This window comes from Cydia fagiglandana, chromosome 17 (genome assembly GCF_963556715.1).
Source record: "Cydia fagiglandana chromosome 17, ilCydFagi1.1, whole genome shotgun sequence".
NCBI classification, from domain to species: domain Eukaryota; kingdom Metazoa; phylum Arthropoda; class Insecta; order Lepidoptera; family Tortricidae; genus Cydia; species Cydia fagiglandana.
In genome coordinates, this window is record NC_085948.1 from 14,531,691 (window position 1) to 14,548,632 (window position 16,942).

Here is a 16,942-nt window from a genome sequence, read left to right on the forward strand (position 1 = left end):
CTTGTTTCTGATTTTAGTTAAGCTATTTTTATTCCAACGGTTGCGACCATTTATGGCCAAAACTTTTCAACTTTAAGACTTCAAGTAGAGTTAGACCAAATGAAGTCTGCAACGATATGATATTTTAAACGTCAAACTTGAACAATGAAATTATAAAGTATGAAATAAATAACACGTGTACTGCGTATGCTATTCAAATCGTTGCAGAATTTTCTTGGTCTAGCTCTAGCGCTCTCACTTCTTTTTATATTAGCATATTGAAATACTACAGTATTTAATTTTAGTTACTTCTTCCCTAAATTCCTGAACCAGCTAAATCCACTCCTTCCCTTATCACTATCGATGCTGTTGACGATCCAGTCAGTGTACTTCGACACCCTGGTGTAGATCCCAGGCATCCTGGCGCGCGCGCAGCCACTGCCGGTTGAGACCACGCCTACTACCATGGCATGGGTTTGGTCTTTGATCATTAGTGGGCCGCCACTGTCCGCCTGCAGAAGTAAGGTTAAGGTATTTCGGTTTGTAAGGACAAGAAAGTACATTTTTAAGAAACCGGAGAAACAGATATTTGAAACAGCAAAAAGTCACGTCATTCATCACCACCATTAAATAAGTTCTACTGCTAGTTATGAAGTTTTGGCTGAGAACAGCATGTTAGTGGTGGCACAAAATTAAATAGTGGTCGCGATACTCTTGAAAATGAATGATGAAACTAGGAAGAAAAATGCAATGCTCGATACAAGCCGTTGCCCACTACTAGTGACATATGTTCGCTGATTGCAAAAAAGTTGTTCCCAAGCTAGCCCAATGCGGATTAGGGGGAATATTGAATCCTAAGGAAATTGGAGTCGTTATATTCTAACTCTTATAAATGTATTTACCCAGCAAGAATCCCGGCCTCCGTCCTCGTAGCCCGCGCACATCTGACTGGCGATGACGTTGACTTTCTTCCCTTGGCTCTGGTACCACTGGTTGCATTCTTCATTGGTGACCACTATTACGTCGGTCTTTTGGAGGATGTTTGGCCTTGAGCCTGGAAAAGACAATGTTTTGTTAAGTCTACATACTCGTATTGATGGTTTTCTTGTGCATCGGTTTTTTCATCACTGAATTCACTCAAGGTCGTGGCATTGAGGAACATAATATAGATCAAGAGAATAGCGAATTTGGTCGGTCCATGGCATTGAAATTTTGCCTCTCCCATTTTACCAACTATTTTAAGTTATCCCTGTCTTTACTAGTATTGATGTAGTAATTTGGCCTATAGCTCCGTATCGCCTATGCAGTCTTAAAACAAAGTCCTAACTTTTGTTTTAGCTTGCTATGAGAGACTTGAGTCCGCTATTACTTAAGTTACTGCCAAGAATTAACGCAGGAACTAAATTATTACGAAAGCGACTGCCATTTCGACTTCCAACCCATCAAAGCCTTTTTTAAATTCCCTTATCAGGTTTGTCTAAGTTTCCCATTACCAAAAACTGGCACAGTCGCCATCGGAGCAGCCAAGGTATTCACAATATCTGAACAAGCCCTCTAACTCCTTAACAATCTATAGCTATAGGTTTGCTCAGATATTTGTGAGCACCTTGGCCGCTCCAATATATCTAATGGTGACTGTACCTACTGACTGTTTACATAAACATCAATTTACATTTCGTACACGCATAAACTTACTTCTGGTATACTTATTGATACATGAGCCGGGGCTCGAACCCACTTCCTGTTTAATAGACACACATGTTACTGTGTACTACTTATAAGACTTACACAATTACTAAGTCTATCAAATTAATCCAAAGGCTTACGGTTACTTTCAAATCATCTTATATGTACTTTGCTACAGTTTAAAATTAAACTCTATTCCCAAACCTGAAGGTATATTGTAGGTTAATGTATTTAATTTTCACTTTGGGAACTAGTCGAAATTGTTTCTCAATTAGTACTTTAATGGAAATTGAAATAATAATTGAATGAACCAATTAGTGGGTGTTGAGTATGATGAAATGGAGATTTACCTCCTACAGTAATTATTCATGTTACACATGTTATCACATAATAATATGTCGTTATTATTACTACTAGTAGTGTATGTTAGCTGTAGATCTGGCGAACCCCCATGGCTTCGCCATTTTGATAAGTTTCCACCATTTAGATTTTAGTTACCATTTTGAAAGTGATAGCTGTACTTTACAAAACCCGGAGGTTGACTAAAGAATATATGGCTAAAATATTTTCTAAACGATCAGGCCAATTCCACCGTACACTGACATCAAAATTATATTTAAATGATGTCATTTAGTTATCGTCTTGCGCCAATACATGCACGGACAAATACGAGTGAAATTAACGATAACTAAATAACATCACTTAGATATTATTATGACATTAGTGTACGTTCGAAGTGGACTGGATTTTGCCACTTTGAAGTCCAACCGGAAATTCAAACATGGGTAAACACGGGTTTCTAAGTGGCTTGAACGCTGCAAACGACATGTACAAGTTATCATATCACTAGGGGTCGGACAAAAAGTGCGGATGACGTCAAACCACTTATAGGATGTCAAACCACTTATAGGATGACTTCAAATAGTATTTTTGATTTTCATAAACAATTATCACTTATCATTTATCAACCTCTTTATTAAACGATATCGCCACTTGAAATGAGTAAGTACGTTTTTGACTGACACATTGTCAATCAGATGAACAATAAATTGACTTCGTTATTGTTTAGCTATTGTATCTTCACGATTATATTTAGCTAAAATTTATATTTACTAATGTATAAGAAAACGCTCTAAAATGTCATCTTTACTCGAATATTGTGTCAATTTTCCGTTACTTCATTAATACTACTTTGTTACTACATGACATGTCACACGGAAGTTTAAATACAAACTCAAACATCATCCTGTGTGCAAGATTACGTCATTTTTACGTCATCCGCACTTTTTGTCCGACCCCTGCATATCACTATCCCGAGGATAGTGACGTACTAGTATGAGTAAATAAACAAATGCTCATCGGAGCGCGAACACCCAATATCTTTCTGTGGAACCGACAGCGTGAAATGAAGCGAAGTAGAAGTATGTCGTACACAACGTTACTGTTTACATTCAAGTAAATATCGGCAAAAGCAACAGGTTGAATAGAGATACAAGAGAAATACTTCGTTATTAGAGTTAGACCGCGGAAGTCTGCAACGATTTTGATAGCATACGCGGTGCAAGTGTCATAATTTCATTAAGTTTGCCTTTTAAAATACGACTTGCACTGCGTGCTATCGAAATTATTGCAGACTTATCGCGATCTAACTCATATTTGGAATATTTGTTCGGATCAAATCTTCAAGCTTAGTTAGACGCACTTCCCATTATTCGATTAAGCAAACAACCAACTTTAATTAAGTAAAGTTTCCTTCACTTCCTTCAGTTGGTTGACAATGCAATATTATGGTACCATCGAGCTGATCTGATGATGGAGAACTCTGTGATAAAACAACGCAACCTAATTGTGTTAGGGTTTGTTATAAATTGTCTTGATGATTATCAGTTGCCTGTACCTAGAAAGAAAAGTACAGTCAGCGATAAAAGCTTCAATGAAAAATATTTTTTTTGACATAAATCTTCTCTAAAATCTGTAGATAATGAAGTTAGGTTCTTGTATACGTCTACCATTTTATGTAAGAAGTTATTATGGCCAGCAACGGACTAGTGAAGCCTTCACTGCATAAAACGTATTCTGTCTCTATGTGATGTCAACTCAGTAATCCATTGAAGTTGGAATAAAGGTACTACGCGAGCTTATTCTTCATCTTAAAGTCTGTCCAAATTTATTTAATATTTGAATCAAATCATGCATGAATTGAGGAGTGTCTTTTCAAAAGGGCTTATTTTAGTACGGTGTTCCTAGAGAAATAAGCCCTTTTGAAAATACTCTCCTCACTTGAGATAAATACTAGGTAAATCTGAGTTTTGACGATTTCAACAAATCCTTTCGACAATTCGAGGGTTTATACTTGATTTTCTTTTATTCTTATTTGCCCTACTAAAATATTTAGGGACTATTTTTATTGGGATAGATATTAAGTATACATGTATGTAATTCTCAATATGACATGCCGATTCGAACTTATAAATTGATGTCAATTTGATCTCGTTTTGTTATATTTCGCTTGTACATTTTAATGCTGCGAGGGAGATGGGCTGCTATTAATATCAATCATCGCATTGTCTCAGCCTTTTTTCACAGTTCATGAGATCCTGGGTTCCGCTTGGCAACTAATCCCAAGAATTGGTGTAAGTACTATTTTTACGAAAGAAACTGCCATCTGACCTTTAAACTCAGAGGAGAAATTAGGCCTTATTTGGATGAGTCCTGTTTCCTCACGATTTGCCTCTACCGAAAAGCGTTAGGTAAATATCAAATGATAAACATATAAATTCCGAAAAATTCATTGGTTTGGTAAGCTGGAATTGGAACCTGCAATCTCCGGATTGAAAGTCGCTTAGCGCGGAGCGAAAGTACCAGCATGGATGCAACGGGCATTAATAATGAGCTTTAAAGGGCCGTCACAATAGATCAGTCCTTGGTCCATGCTGCACTCAAAGACCCATAACACCCCAGTAAGAATAAGCTACCAGCGATCTTACCAGCGCTCGCTGCGAGTAATATCAATAACAGATACTTAAAGTTCGAATTCCCCCGCTAATATTATTCGAGGAGAAGATATTTAGTAATAAAATACAATTTATGAAACAAGATTTTTCTTTGATCTTGGGTCTTTACTGAATAACAAATATCTAAAAGACTCTTTATTTTATATCATTCGCAAATTTGTTCCAGAAATGTGTTTTATAGACTGCCACTTAAAATTAGTATCATCGTGTGCAAAAGAAAAGTCGTGACTTCAAACCTCAGGCGCACAGTGGTAGTCGTTCTAACTAAAAAAAAATGGTGAAAGATTATGTATAGTATTTTGGACACGTCCAAAATAAGGGTTTTTACCTTTACCTCTATCTTCATTAGTGAACCCTCAACCAACAACAGTAGCAACAGCACTGCTAAAGTCCTAAACTTCATCCTGCTGCGGAAGGCGGGTGGGCCTTATACTTCTGAACCTTTGCCTCTCAGCCGTATTTGAACAATGAGATACGTCAAATACTAGATATTAAGAAGAAGAGATACTAGATATCAAGTACTAGATAAACGATATGGATTAGATATGTCAGTGTCAAACAAGTGTCAAAAGTGACGTATTTGTTTGAAGAAACGTCAATTTTGACACTTGTTTGACACTGTCTATCTTCGTTAGTGAATCACCAACCAACAACCGTAGCTACAGCACCGCTGAAATCTTGGGCCTCCGGCTGTGGAAGGCAGGCGGGTCTTATTTTTCTGAACCACTGTAACTACCGTAATATTTACCTTTCCCTCTATCCTCATTAGTGAACAGCAACAGTAGCTACAGCACCGCTGAAGTCCCAGCCTCTGGCTGTAGGAAGCAGACGGGCCTTATATCTCTGAACCACTGTAACTACCATAATATTTACCTTTCCCTCTATCTTCATTAGTGAACCCCCAACCAGCAACGGTAGCTACAGCACCGCTAAAGTCCTGGGCCTCTGGCTGTGGAAGGCAGGCGGGCCTTAAATCACTGGACCATTGAAGCTGCTGGATTGTTTTGAGGAGCGCTACGTCGTTGGATTTGCCGTTGCATCTGAAAAGTATTGAAGGTATAAAGTACCTATATTTTTAAATTTATTTGAGAAATGGATCTGAAATAGATAAAACAGTTTGTAAACGACTAAAAGCGTGACGAAAATCTTAATTGTGTCAAATTTCTCGTATGGAAATCAGAATTAAAGATAACTCACGCTAGAATGGCCCACGTCCGGGCCGTTTTAGGGATAGTCATCCTTTAAACTACGATGTTGTATCAATATTTATTGATATTACTATAGTGCCCAAAAAAAAATTGCCAGATAATTTTAGTTAATGCAAAAATAGTTGTAGTTAAGTGTTACTAAATGAATCGTCGTCTTGTCGGTGTAGCTCTCTCCATTTGACTCTATCCAGGGCCGCCTCCTTGATTTCCTTATACGACATACTCATTCATTTTTTTACTATATTAAATTTAATTTACTATAATAGAAATAGTCACTACCAAAGAGCTTTAGTATCTTTATTATATTTAAAATTGTAGCAATAAATATTTAGGAATAAATTATCTCCATTTTAAGTAGGTAGGTACTTTATTTTATTTCAAGCGCTTTGATTCAGTATTCTATATTTTAATCGGAATAATTTATTATTCATTAACTAAAAGATGGTTTATTTTCTGATGCAACGCCCACGTAATCCTGGTTAAATGCAACTCTAAAACATAAGGAAATAAAAAATAAAACTAAACCTTCACAAAGTCAAAGGACAAAGCAGAAATCGCATCCAATGACTTTAAAAATAAAACATTTGCCAAACGGTTGTTTTATGTCTGCGGCTTTTCTTTGTCTGCGACAAAAGATCAATCCATTAAAAATAAATATCTAACAACAGCGCAGTGGAAGGGTTCGATTGAGTCTATGGGACATTTTAAATTTTTATTGCAATTTATTATGTATTTGTTTTTTTTTTAGAAAGAACCAAATATTTATTACAACAATCATAAGTAATACGTAGGCAAAGTGTTAGGTAAGATATATGTACGTAGGGTAGAAAAGGGGTTTCAGACGACGATGTGTGGAAGGGCGGCAACGTCGTCGAACCCAAGCCACCTGGCGGTGGACTTAAACCGGTGGCGTGCCGTATTATGAATATGTGTTGTCAGTATTGACTTAAGGCGTTATTCTAATACAGTCTGTCAAGCAAAGTACGTCAGTAGCAATGTACCTATAACAAAGTGAAGTAAGGCGGTAGGTATACTTCCGTAATGGCTGAATCTATTACAATGCAATCGATTGATCAAATTTCCAATTGTTTTAGAAATTGTACAATTAATCTTGCGATTCCCTTACCGTTACAATTAATTCCTTAAGCAAGTTTGAACCTAAATCAAAAGTTCGTCCAAATGCTGATTGTACAAAGGAGAGATTAATTTGGTGTTTGTTTGAGTTCAATTAAGTAGACGAGGTTATAGAATAGGTATGGGGTTGGCAAGTTAAAGTCAGGTAAAATATTAATATTACGCATATCTCATGCATAAATAACTTCTGTATGGATATTAGTTTTATTGCAATCTCTAGAGATGAGACAATTTTAGTCCATAATTTAGTAATTTCCTTATTTCACTTTTGTCGTAATTTTTACTACATAATCATTACTTTTTTTTATAAATTTACTATAGCTTGATGAAGGGCCTAACACATTGCCTTGAGGTAACCAGTACCAAAACCAGCATTAAATTAGTAGTGTAATGTATATAGCGTGTGGCAAGGCAATGTGTTAAGGCCTTATTTTACTCCCATTTTAATAGTACTGAGTCATCATAACAAAAGTCCGGGTCTGGGCCCTCTATGACGCGTGATAGTTGATGATCACATTTCTATAGAAAAAGAAGTATCAAACACCTCGGCCAGGACCCGCTTCATTCTAGCGTGAGTAGGTAATCCTAAGGGATACCGAATATCGAGGGGACCTAAGGTTTCGGTAAATTTAACCCACGTTCCGATCGCTTTTATATTAATATTCAATTGAATAAAATTACATTAAGCAATACTTACCTGTATTCAGGATGCGGCAGTATCCGCGATAGCACCATGTTGTCTTCGTTGCTGGTTATGTCCGTGTAGCCGACTACCACCGACAATTGTTTGGATTTGTAGAACTCGTGGAATACACTGAAATCAAGAAAGAACAAGATTTAGTTTTCTTGCTCTCAGTGCCATCTCCCACCGGAGGTCAGCAATCATGAGGGCTATATGATGAACTTTAGACACAGCTGCGCGGAATAATGAGCGTGTGCTCTATTTGAACCGTGTTCGGAGATTTTTGAGCCATGAGTTACGTCTTCGTCCGGATGACCTTGGATCTTTCCTTGTATAAAGTTGAAGGAGTTCATACTTTTCGTTTCGCATGATATGTCCAAGGTACTGTAGCTTGCGGTTTTTGATGGTCTTTAACACCTCAACCTCTTTATTTATTAACTGCAGCACTATTTCGTTTTAAAGACTGTCCACGGAACTTTAGCCGGCAGGCTAACCGGCCACGACAGGGCATATCGACCCCGCACTCCTAGGTCTTGAACCTTTGGGTCTTACTTTGATTCGTGTTATTCTTATTATTTACCTGCAAACGCAATGTCCAGCAGTCAACAACCATCGGTCGCTAAGCACAGTAGCGCCGCACTGATGCGCCCCCTGCCTCCAAAGGCTGGCCGCCCACGGGAATTCGGCCGGCAAACTATCCGTGCCCCCAACGATGCGGCCACGGCGGGCCGTATCGATCCCGCACTCTACGTCAGCCACTGTGGAAATTAGGATCATATAAAAAAGTAATATGTTTTGGATTTGTACCAATTAAGGATGTTATCGGTCAAGGTTTTTATTAATTACTTCGATATCTTAGCAAAGGTTGTGTAAAGTATTGGCGTCTTTACCACACCATATGTCCTTAAACAGTTTCTATTTATGATATTTTGTTTTAATTGTAAGTAACTAAGAAATGGTTCTATTATATGTCATTGTATATTGAATTTCAGTAATGTGTATTGACACCGTAAGATTGTGTTTGTTGTGACCCGTTTATAATCTAACGTAGGTTAGGTTAGAGCCACCCCACACTTAGCGTCTTTCAAGCGTCGGCGTTAAGTCAACTCTATGGCTGCTGCTCGGTGCAACGTCGACGCAACTGCGCAGCAACGCCATTTTCCATAGCGCTGACTAGACGCCGACGCTTGAAAGATGCTAAGTGTGGGGTGGCTCTAACTAGCGAGATTATAAACTGACGAGTGTTTACAATTTTACGGTGACATGTATAGAAGAACGTCAAGTCGAAGAGGGGTAATTTTTTTTAAGAAATAGTGTACCTACGAAAACTAATCTGTTAAAAGCTTTCAAGTTCAGATTCACAAAAATTTTAATAATGAATAAAATTATATTTTTTTCTCATAATACTTGGAGCATTTAGGTATAATTTAAAATAAAACTCACAATTCAAAAAGCATTCTCCAAAATCCAACACAAATATAACAAACACTAATAACCGGATCATTGTCACCAACAAAAACTAACACTTAAAATAAATAGATAAATAAACTAAAACTAAATAAAAACAAAAATAAATAAAACAATCAGCGCACGCGCGTCTCAAAGCGTGTACGCTAACTAAATTTAAATTATATTCATATGATTATTTAAAGTCCTGTGATTTGTACTGAAATGCCCCTCCTTTGCTTGTTCGAAGGCCTGACCCCTATATCTCATCCTAGTGATGCGGAAAAAAATACATCGATAGTGCTATCGAGATAAGTAGTGGACGAAGCTTGCGGGCCGGTGCTCGAGGTGCTCGCGTGTACTCATCGGTAATATCTTACCACTTGATAAAAAATGCACGTTTGTATTTACACTAAGGTTTAGATAAACTCAAAAATAAGATCACGACGTTGACAATATAGTGCCATAATTAATATCACAATAAAATTAGCTTTCTCGTGGGAATACCAATTGTTAAACATAACGATTCGATCTTTGCGCACATTTCCTACATTGGACCACAATTTTTTTTTAACCCGGTGACGTGAACATAATGTTTCTAATTGTCATAATTTTCCTAGATGTAATACGTTAACCGATACAATATATATTCAGTATTCATAAAAGATCCTTAACTACTTTGGACACGTGGCCAGACAGGAGCCGGACAACCTTGAAAAGCGAGCTTGAAAGGGGTAGTAGCAACCACTAGTCTATAGTCTAGATAGTATAGTCTAGTATAGTATAAAATATAGTCTATCAATCGAGAACCTAAAGATGGCTTACTATGGTTATTTTCACTCGATATTAGTTCAGGGAGTGGAACTGTGGGCCACCGCTGCTGATAAGGACAGGGCGTTCAAAATGCAAAAACGCGCCATTCGTGTAATTGATGGAAAGCCTGTGGACCATCCGGCACAACAATTGTTTAAGAAACATAAAATCCTTACCCTACCCTGTGTATACATACTGGCCGCGTGTATGTACGTTAGGCAAAACATACATAACTATAAACGTGCTAGTAGTGAGCGCCGTCCCCGGCTACTTGCCCCGAGGCGCCGACTCGCCAAATCACGACGGTCACTCAGCGTCATAGGACCAACTATTTACAATTCGTTACCCTCAGATATACTTAACTTAAATAGTGACCAAGTATTTAAAACTAAACTTAAACTGCTGCTTATAGAAAAAGCATTCTACAGCATTGACGAATTTATAAATATTCGATGAGGTCATTGACTACTGCACCATAATTAATTGTATTAATGTTAACAATAACAACGTAATAAGAATAATGTTTTTGTTTAAAAAATGTTATGAAATAATTAATTTAATTAAAGAAAATATGTATGTACCTACCTACTAGCATATATTTTTTGTAAATATGTATAAAATGTGACCTGTAAAATCTACTTTTACCAATAAAGATCTGTATTCTGTATTCTGTATTCTAGCCCGCTGGATGGACACTGTAAAGAAGGCCTGCCAGGGATCTACACAGGCGCCTATTATCAGTAAGGCGGTAATCGTGCAGAATGGAGAGCCTTGGCAGCTTGGTGCACAAAATAACCACCTCATGTGATCGCGGCCCTCAGTCATGAGGAAATGAAGAAGAATTCATAAATAAAAGAAGAAGAATCATAGCCATTAAATTGCATAGTATATCGATAAATAACTATCGACATCGACCCGCATCACTAAAACAAATTCATTGTCAGGTTCGCTGTAACCTCGTGATAACGCCTCGCGGAACTAAGTGTCATACATATATAAATAGACCCATGCAATGCCATGCATGCATCTGACTAATGTGGGATATCCATAATTCCATATCTACCTAGGCACTTCATAAAGTTGGAGTTTTAATTAAAGACATGGTGTTAGGTATGGGGTAAAGGAATACCTTGCACCATGGTAAAAACAGAGGTGGTAGAAAAGAGGTGTTACCCCGGTCCTGGACTAGTCTCATCCAAAAGCGTGTCGCTTAACTTCAAACTCGGGTAAATCCATCCACCGTCTCAGCAAATATCTACCCTATTATGAATATATACCTTTTATTAATACCAAAATCGCATAATCTGACACTATGGATTTACCCGAGTTTGAAGTTAAGCGACTTAAGTATCAATGATTGTAATCTTGGCTAAGCCCCTTTTGATTATGATATGACTCAAAACGCTCTGCGAATGATGGTATAATGAGATCACTTAGTAAAAGTTCAAATGACTTTTGAAAAGTATAATTCATCAAAGTTGCCGCCGCAGGCTGCTAGCTCAAAATCCCGAGAGCTATGATTGCCTTTATTTCAATTAAGTACATAATCAGCTGAAAATTTGTGTAAGTTCTTGTGGCTTCAAAAAACCGGACAAGTGCGAGTCGGAGTAGCCCACCGAGGGTTCCGTACTGTTTAGTATTTGTTGTTATAGCAGCAATAGAAAATTTCAACTGTCTATCACGGTTCATGAGATACAGATACAATATTATGCTTTTGAATTTGAATTAGAATGCGAACTTTAGTGATTCTCCTCTATTTGAAAATCAATTTCAAGGTGACAGATTCTATCAGATGGTTTCGTCCTTTACTAATGACGCTGACTGTATATAACCTTAGTTTAATACGAAGGTATGAATTAAAAAAATCTAATTGTCGGAAGGTAGATCAAAGGCCATCCCATCGTTATCAAGTACAATTATCCGATAATACAGCATAGGTACATTAAAAACGACTCATCTGCATGTTTGGAATTCATTTAAAAATGAGTCTAATACTTAAAGAAATAAATCACATTTTTGGCTCCGTGGGCGTATGTATAGCACTTGTGGCCTTTTTTGAAATGCAGAATACTAAGTCAGTGCATCGTGCATGCACTTGCCCTACTTGCGATGCACTTGGCCGACAAACAGACATGGCCTTTGTGCATTTATTTATAGATTCCAGCTTTTTTGTTTAGGTACCGTAAAATGGGGTGAGTTGGGTGAAATTTGACTTTCAAACCTCGATAAAATTTTATTTTTACATGTGATAACTGAAAGGTGTATAATAAGTGGTTCGGACGTTTGTATCTTAGTTTGTATTTTATTTTGGGTAGTTCCATTTCATAACTTTGACGATAAAGAGGAAAACCCACCTCACCCCGTAGTGCTCCGTATTTGGGGTGAGAGGGTTTTTCATACAAAGGTGATTTTGGAAGATTGTGGATCGATTTTTTTTATTATGCGTATTACTATAGCCCCAGTTTAAATTGGAATACATTATTTTTGTAGCAGTAGCCTTAAAATCCCTTCTCACTCCCCTCTCAAACCTTCTCTCCGCAACTCTCCCCGCGAAACCTACTCACCCCGTTTTACGATAGTACTCGTGTAACAAGGAATAAGTAAATACCTATGGTTTAAACAAGCCAGCTGGTGCCGCTATGCAAAAATTATCTCATGAAATCTTTTCTGTATGAAAAATAGCATCCAAAGAAATAGTAGCCAGAGAAAATAATTAAATTACGGATTTAAAGCCTCTTATCGACCAAGTTTGGTTTAAATTAGGAAATCCACAAATAATTTTTTTTTTTTATATATCTACAGATATACCGGACCGGAAGTCATAAATTGAAAAGTTGTGGAAACTTACCTGATCCTAAGGATCATTTTCGCGTAGCTACTTTGAAAGAGCCACATAATAATCTTTCTTTAAAAAATCTGCTGGATTTGCTAACTTTTCTAGAACGTTTCTAGGGCATTATACATTTTATTCGAATCACACTACTCGTAATATTAATAAGTAACGGCCCAATTCGAACAATGCTAATAAGATTTCACACCGACACGATACTGTACTGTCAGTATCAAAAGTGACATTTTTCAACCAAAAACATCACTTTTGATAATGACAGATCGGTATCGTATCGGTGTGACATCTTATAAGCATTGTTCAAATAGGGCCTTAAAGGCTTAGGGCCACCCCACATTTCGCGTCTTTCGAGCGTCGGCGTCTACAATTCTTTGGCCGCTGCTCGACGAAACGTCGACGCAACTGCGCAGCGACGTCATTTTCCATAGCGCTGACCACACGCCGACGCTCGAGGGACGCTAGATGTGGGGTGGCCCTTAAATTATAATGTAGGCTAGATACGACTGGGTGACTAGGTTACTGAGGCTCGAGTAATTATCGGACCCATTACATCTAGAAAATCAAAGACACCTTTCCCTCTAATATGGACTAATCTAATACACAATTAAACTTGCCCTACATTATTATCATTTTGATAACAATAAAATGAGACGAGAAACAAACTTATGTTCATCTCAAAACCCATTCGATTACACACCTTGTGTTGTTGCAATAAGGTACATGTTTGAACTAAGTTCGAGCTGCACTTACGGTGTTTTTGCTTGTTGGTGTAATGTTAAGCCTTGTATAGACAGTAGCATTCCATTAACCACGTGGCCGTGTGGCCTTTGATGTTCTTGTGCCTAACACGTGGCTTTCGTTAAGGTCGTCTCTTACTGTTACTATAAGTAACATCTTTCGTCTTTTTATCCGACTACGGCAAAACAAAAGGAGGGTTATGATTTTTGCCGGTACCGTCAGGTACGATAACTGAAGACAGGAGGGGTAACATCGGTTCTTGCCGGTGCCGTCAGGTGGTATTACTAGGGACAGAGGGGATAACATTAGACAAAAGAAAATATTCCCTAATTATATGAAAGTGGCTGACAGCAGTGGTAGGTACCTACTTTTCAATCTTTGAGTCAAGATTTATCAGTCTTAGGGTCAATTTTTTAACTATTAGCTAGATTAGTTCAAAGTCAAAAAATATTGTCCTACTATTTATTTAAACATTAAGGTATACCCGGATAAGATCGGATGGAGGGTATGATCGTATGATTGCAATTGCTTCCAAAATAGTAGTTATTTTACATCACTAGCAATACAATGTGTGACGAATAAACATTCAGAGCAAAAAGTTTGTGAGATATATTACTTGTTACTTATATTTTTTTTTGGGACGTCCTTCCAACCCGCCGAAAAATAGTCCGGTCTTACCCAGATATACCTTACCTTATCTTATGTAACGCGCATTTATACATATTTTTAAAATATCGTTTCTGCAACAAAACATCATATTATTTGTACAGTTATTTAATTGAAAAGGATGGCACTCTTCACACTTATTATTTTACAGAATTGTCGGGTGACAAGCAAAAATCACTAAGTACTATCAAAAAATTAAAGTAAAAATGCACTTTATTACACTTGTAACATGGTTTACTGTCCAAAAATTTCAATGGTGTTAGTTAGTGACTTTTGCTTGTCACCCGACGAGATAACACTTGTGAAAATGCTCCTGAACCTTGATGACTCAACCTTATCGAACCCGGTAAAATAAAAACGCCTCCAAAAATAGCATTCGTATTCGCGATATCGAAAACAAAGGTCATTATGAAGGTCTAGAGTCTAGACCAATAGCCTTTAACATTATTATTTTTTAAACAAAGCCTTAAGTACACCTAGATTAGAGCTACATAATGCCTTTTACCTGTAAATGTTTATAGTTTCCGTATTTATTTTTAATACTTTCCTCAAGCGAAGGTTAATGTATGGGTAGATAGGGTAATGTGGATGTCACTGTCAAAGAGGTATGTCGCAATAAGTAATGGTGCTACTTTACTTTATTACTTTATTTACATAAGTCACGGCTGAGATAAGATAATGATAATAAGATATGTGAAGGTCCCAAAGGTGTGTGGTACAAAATACTACCCAGACTTCGCTCCAGGCAACGATGCGGAAGATCGAGAGGCCTGGCCTACTCTTCCTACTACTGCTGGTAGGAAGAATAACCCATAGGAGTGACGTCCCTCAGACATGAGGTCACGATCACGAAGATGTGAAGGCATCGATTTGATGACTTTCAGGCTTACCGTGGTCTAGCAAATCAGTGCATACGGGGCCTTAATAGGCTTAATAGGCTAATGACTTGTGAAAGTAACAGGTGCAAAAATGCTAATGGTAGCCAAATGGATGTACTAATAATTAAAATTTATTCCAATTACTATAGGCACATTTACCCGGGTACTTATCGACCCTTAGTCTGTTTTCTATAATATTACTGCACGTCAAGTTATAACGTATTAAGTATCATTATATTTCAAAGGTTCCCAAACTGTGCATCAGTATAGAGGGGCTACCGCGAAACCCGAAATTCGCAAATTGCGGGGATCTTTCTCTTTTACTCCAATGAAGGCGTAATACGAGTGACAGAGAAAGATGCCCGCAATTTGCGAACTTCGATTTTCGCGGTTATAGCCTAGGCCCCATCGAGTTTTAGTTATTCCAACTCTTTCCGATATGATACTGGTCTGTCATTGTCAAAAGTGACGATATTGGTCGAAGAAATGTCACATTTGACACAGACAGATATATATCATATCGAAAACAGATCGAATAAATAAAACACGAATTGGCCTGATAGTCAGTTTCAATAATCTTAAGCCCTTTAAGGGGCCCACTGATTAACAGTCCGCCGGACGGTACCTGCCTGTCAGTTAGAATAAAATTGTGACAGTTCCGAACAACTGACAGGCCGATGGACCCGGGTATGTCCTTAAACTACGTCCAAGACCACCGGTGGACGGGCAGCAGCGTCTCTCAAATTCGGTATACTCGACTGCGATCGCCAACCCGCCTGCCAAGCGTGGCGATTATGGCATTCACCCCCCATAAGGGGGAGGCCTATGTTCAGCAGTGGACGTCTTATGGCTGAGATGATGACAGGCCGATACCATCCCGCGGATTGTTAATTAGTTTAAGTATTTTTAGCCGCTGTCCTACGGATATCATAGCCATTATCCTCAAAACCACAAATGCATAGGTCAAAGAGCACAGCGGAATAGTCACGCAGAGTGCATCCGACATTGTCCCAATTCCTCGCCCTTAGCCGTGGCAGTGTAACACATCGTTTCCGCAGCACAATTATTGTAAACAGTACACTGACTTGAAAAAGACGCTCGTAGTCATCTCTCTCTATTACCTACTCTTCCATACTAGTACGACAGTGACAGTTGCGTTTGCACGTGCCCAGGCGTCTCGTAGTCATCTCTCTCTATTTCCATTCCACACTAGCGCGACAGTGACAGTTGCATTTCGTTCGCTATGGTGCGTTAATAATTGCACGTCGGCTATTGGCTACGCACCCAGCGTCCATGCTATTGGCTACGCACCCAGCGTCCATCCATCCTATCTTATAGCGGAATAGTCACTGTACATACAATATTATTACATTACAACGTAAGTACCGTCACTGTGCGTCCAATATTATTACAACGTCAGTACCGTGAATCAATTTTATTACTGGCTTGGTAAAAACAGTGCACTGCGTTGTTTTATAGATACATAGGTACTTAAAATGTTTAATAGATACATAACACATATTTACAAAATTCACAAAAGTACTAATTTAACATTGTGCAAAAGTTAAATCAATATCGATTTGCATAACTACAATTATAGCCGTTATGGGACACTGTTATACGATTGGTTAGTATGAAGTATTCATAATTAAAGGCTGTGTATAGCAATGTACAAATTGCAGAACATTCCCAAAAAGCGGAAACGTTCTCGAGAATGTTCTCAGAACATTCCTGCAACATGGAAATTATTGTTTGAACAAGAGAATATACTTGAAATAAAGTTTAAATAGGCATAACTTAAAACTAAATGTTATTATGCATATATTATTGTCTATTACAGTTAGCTATTT

At 37.9% G+C, this 16,942-nt stretch overlaps 1 protein-coding gene across 1 annotated transcript; it reads right to left on the reverse strand.

Annotated features, from left to right (window-relative positions):
* Positions 1–284: 284 nt before the first annotated feature.
* Positions 285–9,398, reverse strand: LOC134672836 (trypsin-1-like). Its single transcript, XM_063530791.1, has 6 exons — positions 9,147–9,398; positions 8,284–8,461; positions 7,719–7,835; positions 5,553–5,719; positions 882–1,033; positions 285–491 (listed from the first exon to the last, which is right to left on the reverse strand). The coding sequence occupies exons 1-6, from the start codon at positions 9,205–9,207 to the stop codon at positions 285–287; spliced, it is 882 nt and encodes a 293-aa protein (XP_063386861.1). The 5' UTR covers positions 9,208–9,398.
* Between the last annotated feature and the right edge of the window lie 7,544 nt (positions 9,399–16,942).

What these genes read in the sequence shown, in the direction of transcription:
- LOC134672836 (XM_063530791.1), bottom strand. Translation starts at nt 9,207, where the DNA reads ATGATCCGGTTATTAGTGTTTGTTATATTTGTGTTGGATTTTGGAGAA. An exon ending in TGGAGAATGCTTTTTGAATT is followed by an intron (nt 8,462 to 9,146) that starts GTGAGTTTTATT and finishes TAATTTCCACAG; the next exon opens with TGGCTGACGTAGAGTGCGGG. An exon ending in GAGGCCGGGATTCTTGCTGG is followed by an intron (nt 492 to 881) that starts GTAAATACATTT and finishes TTACTTCTGCAG; the next exon opens with GCGGACAGTGGCGGCCCACT.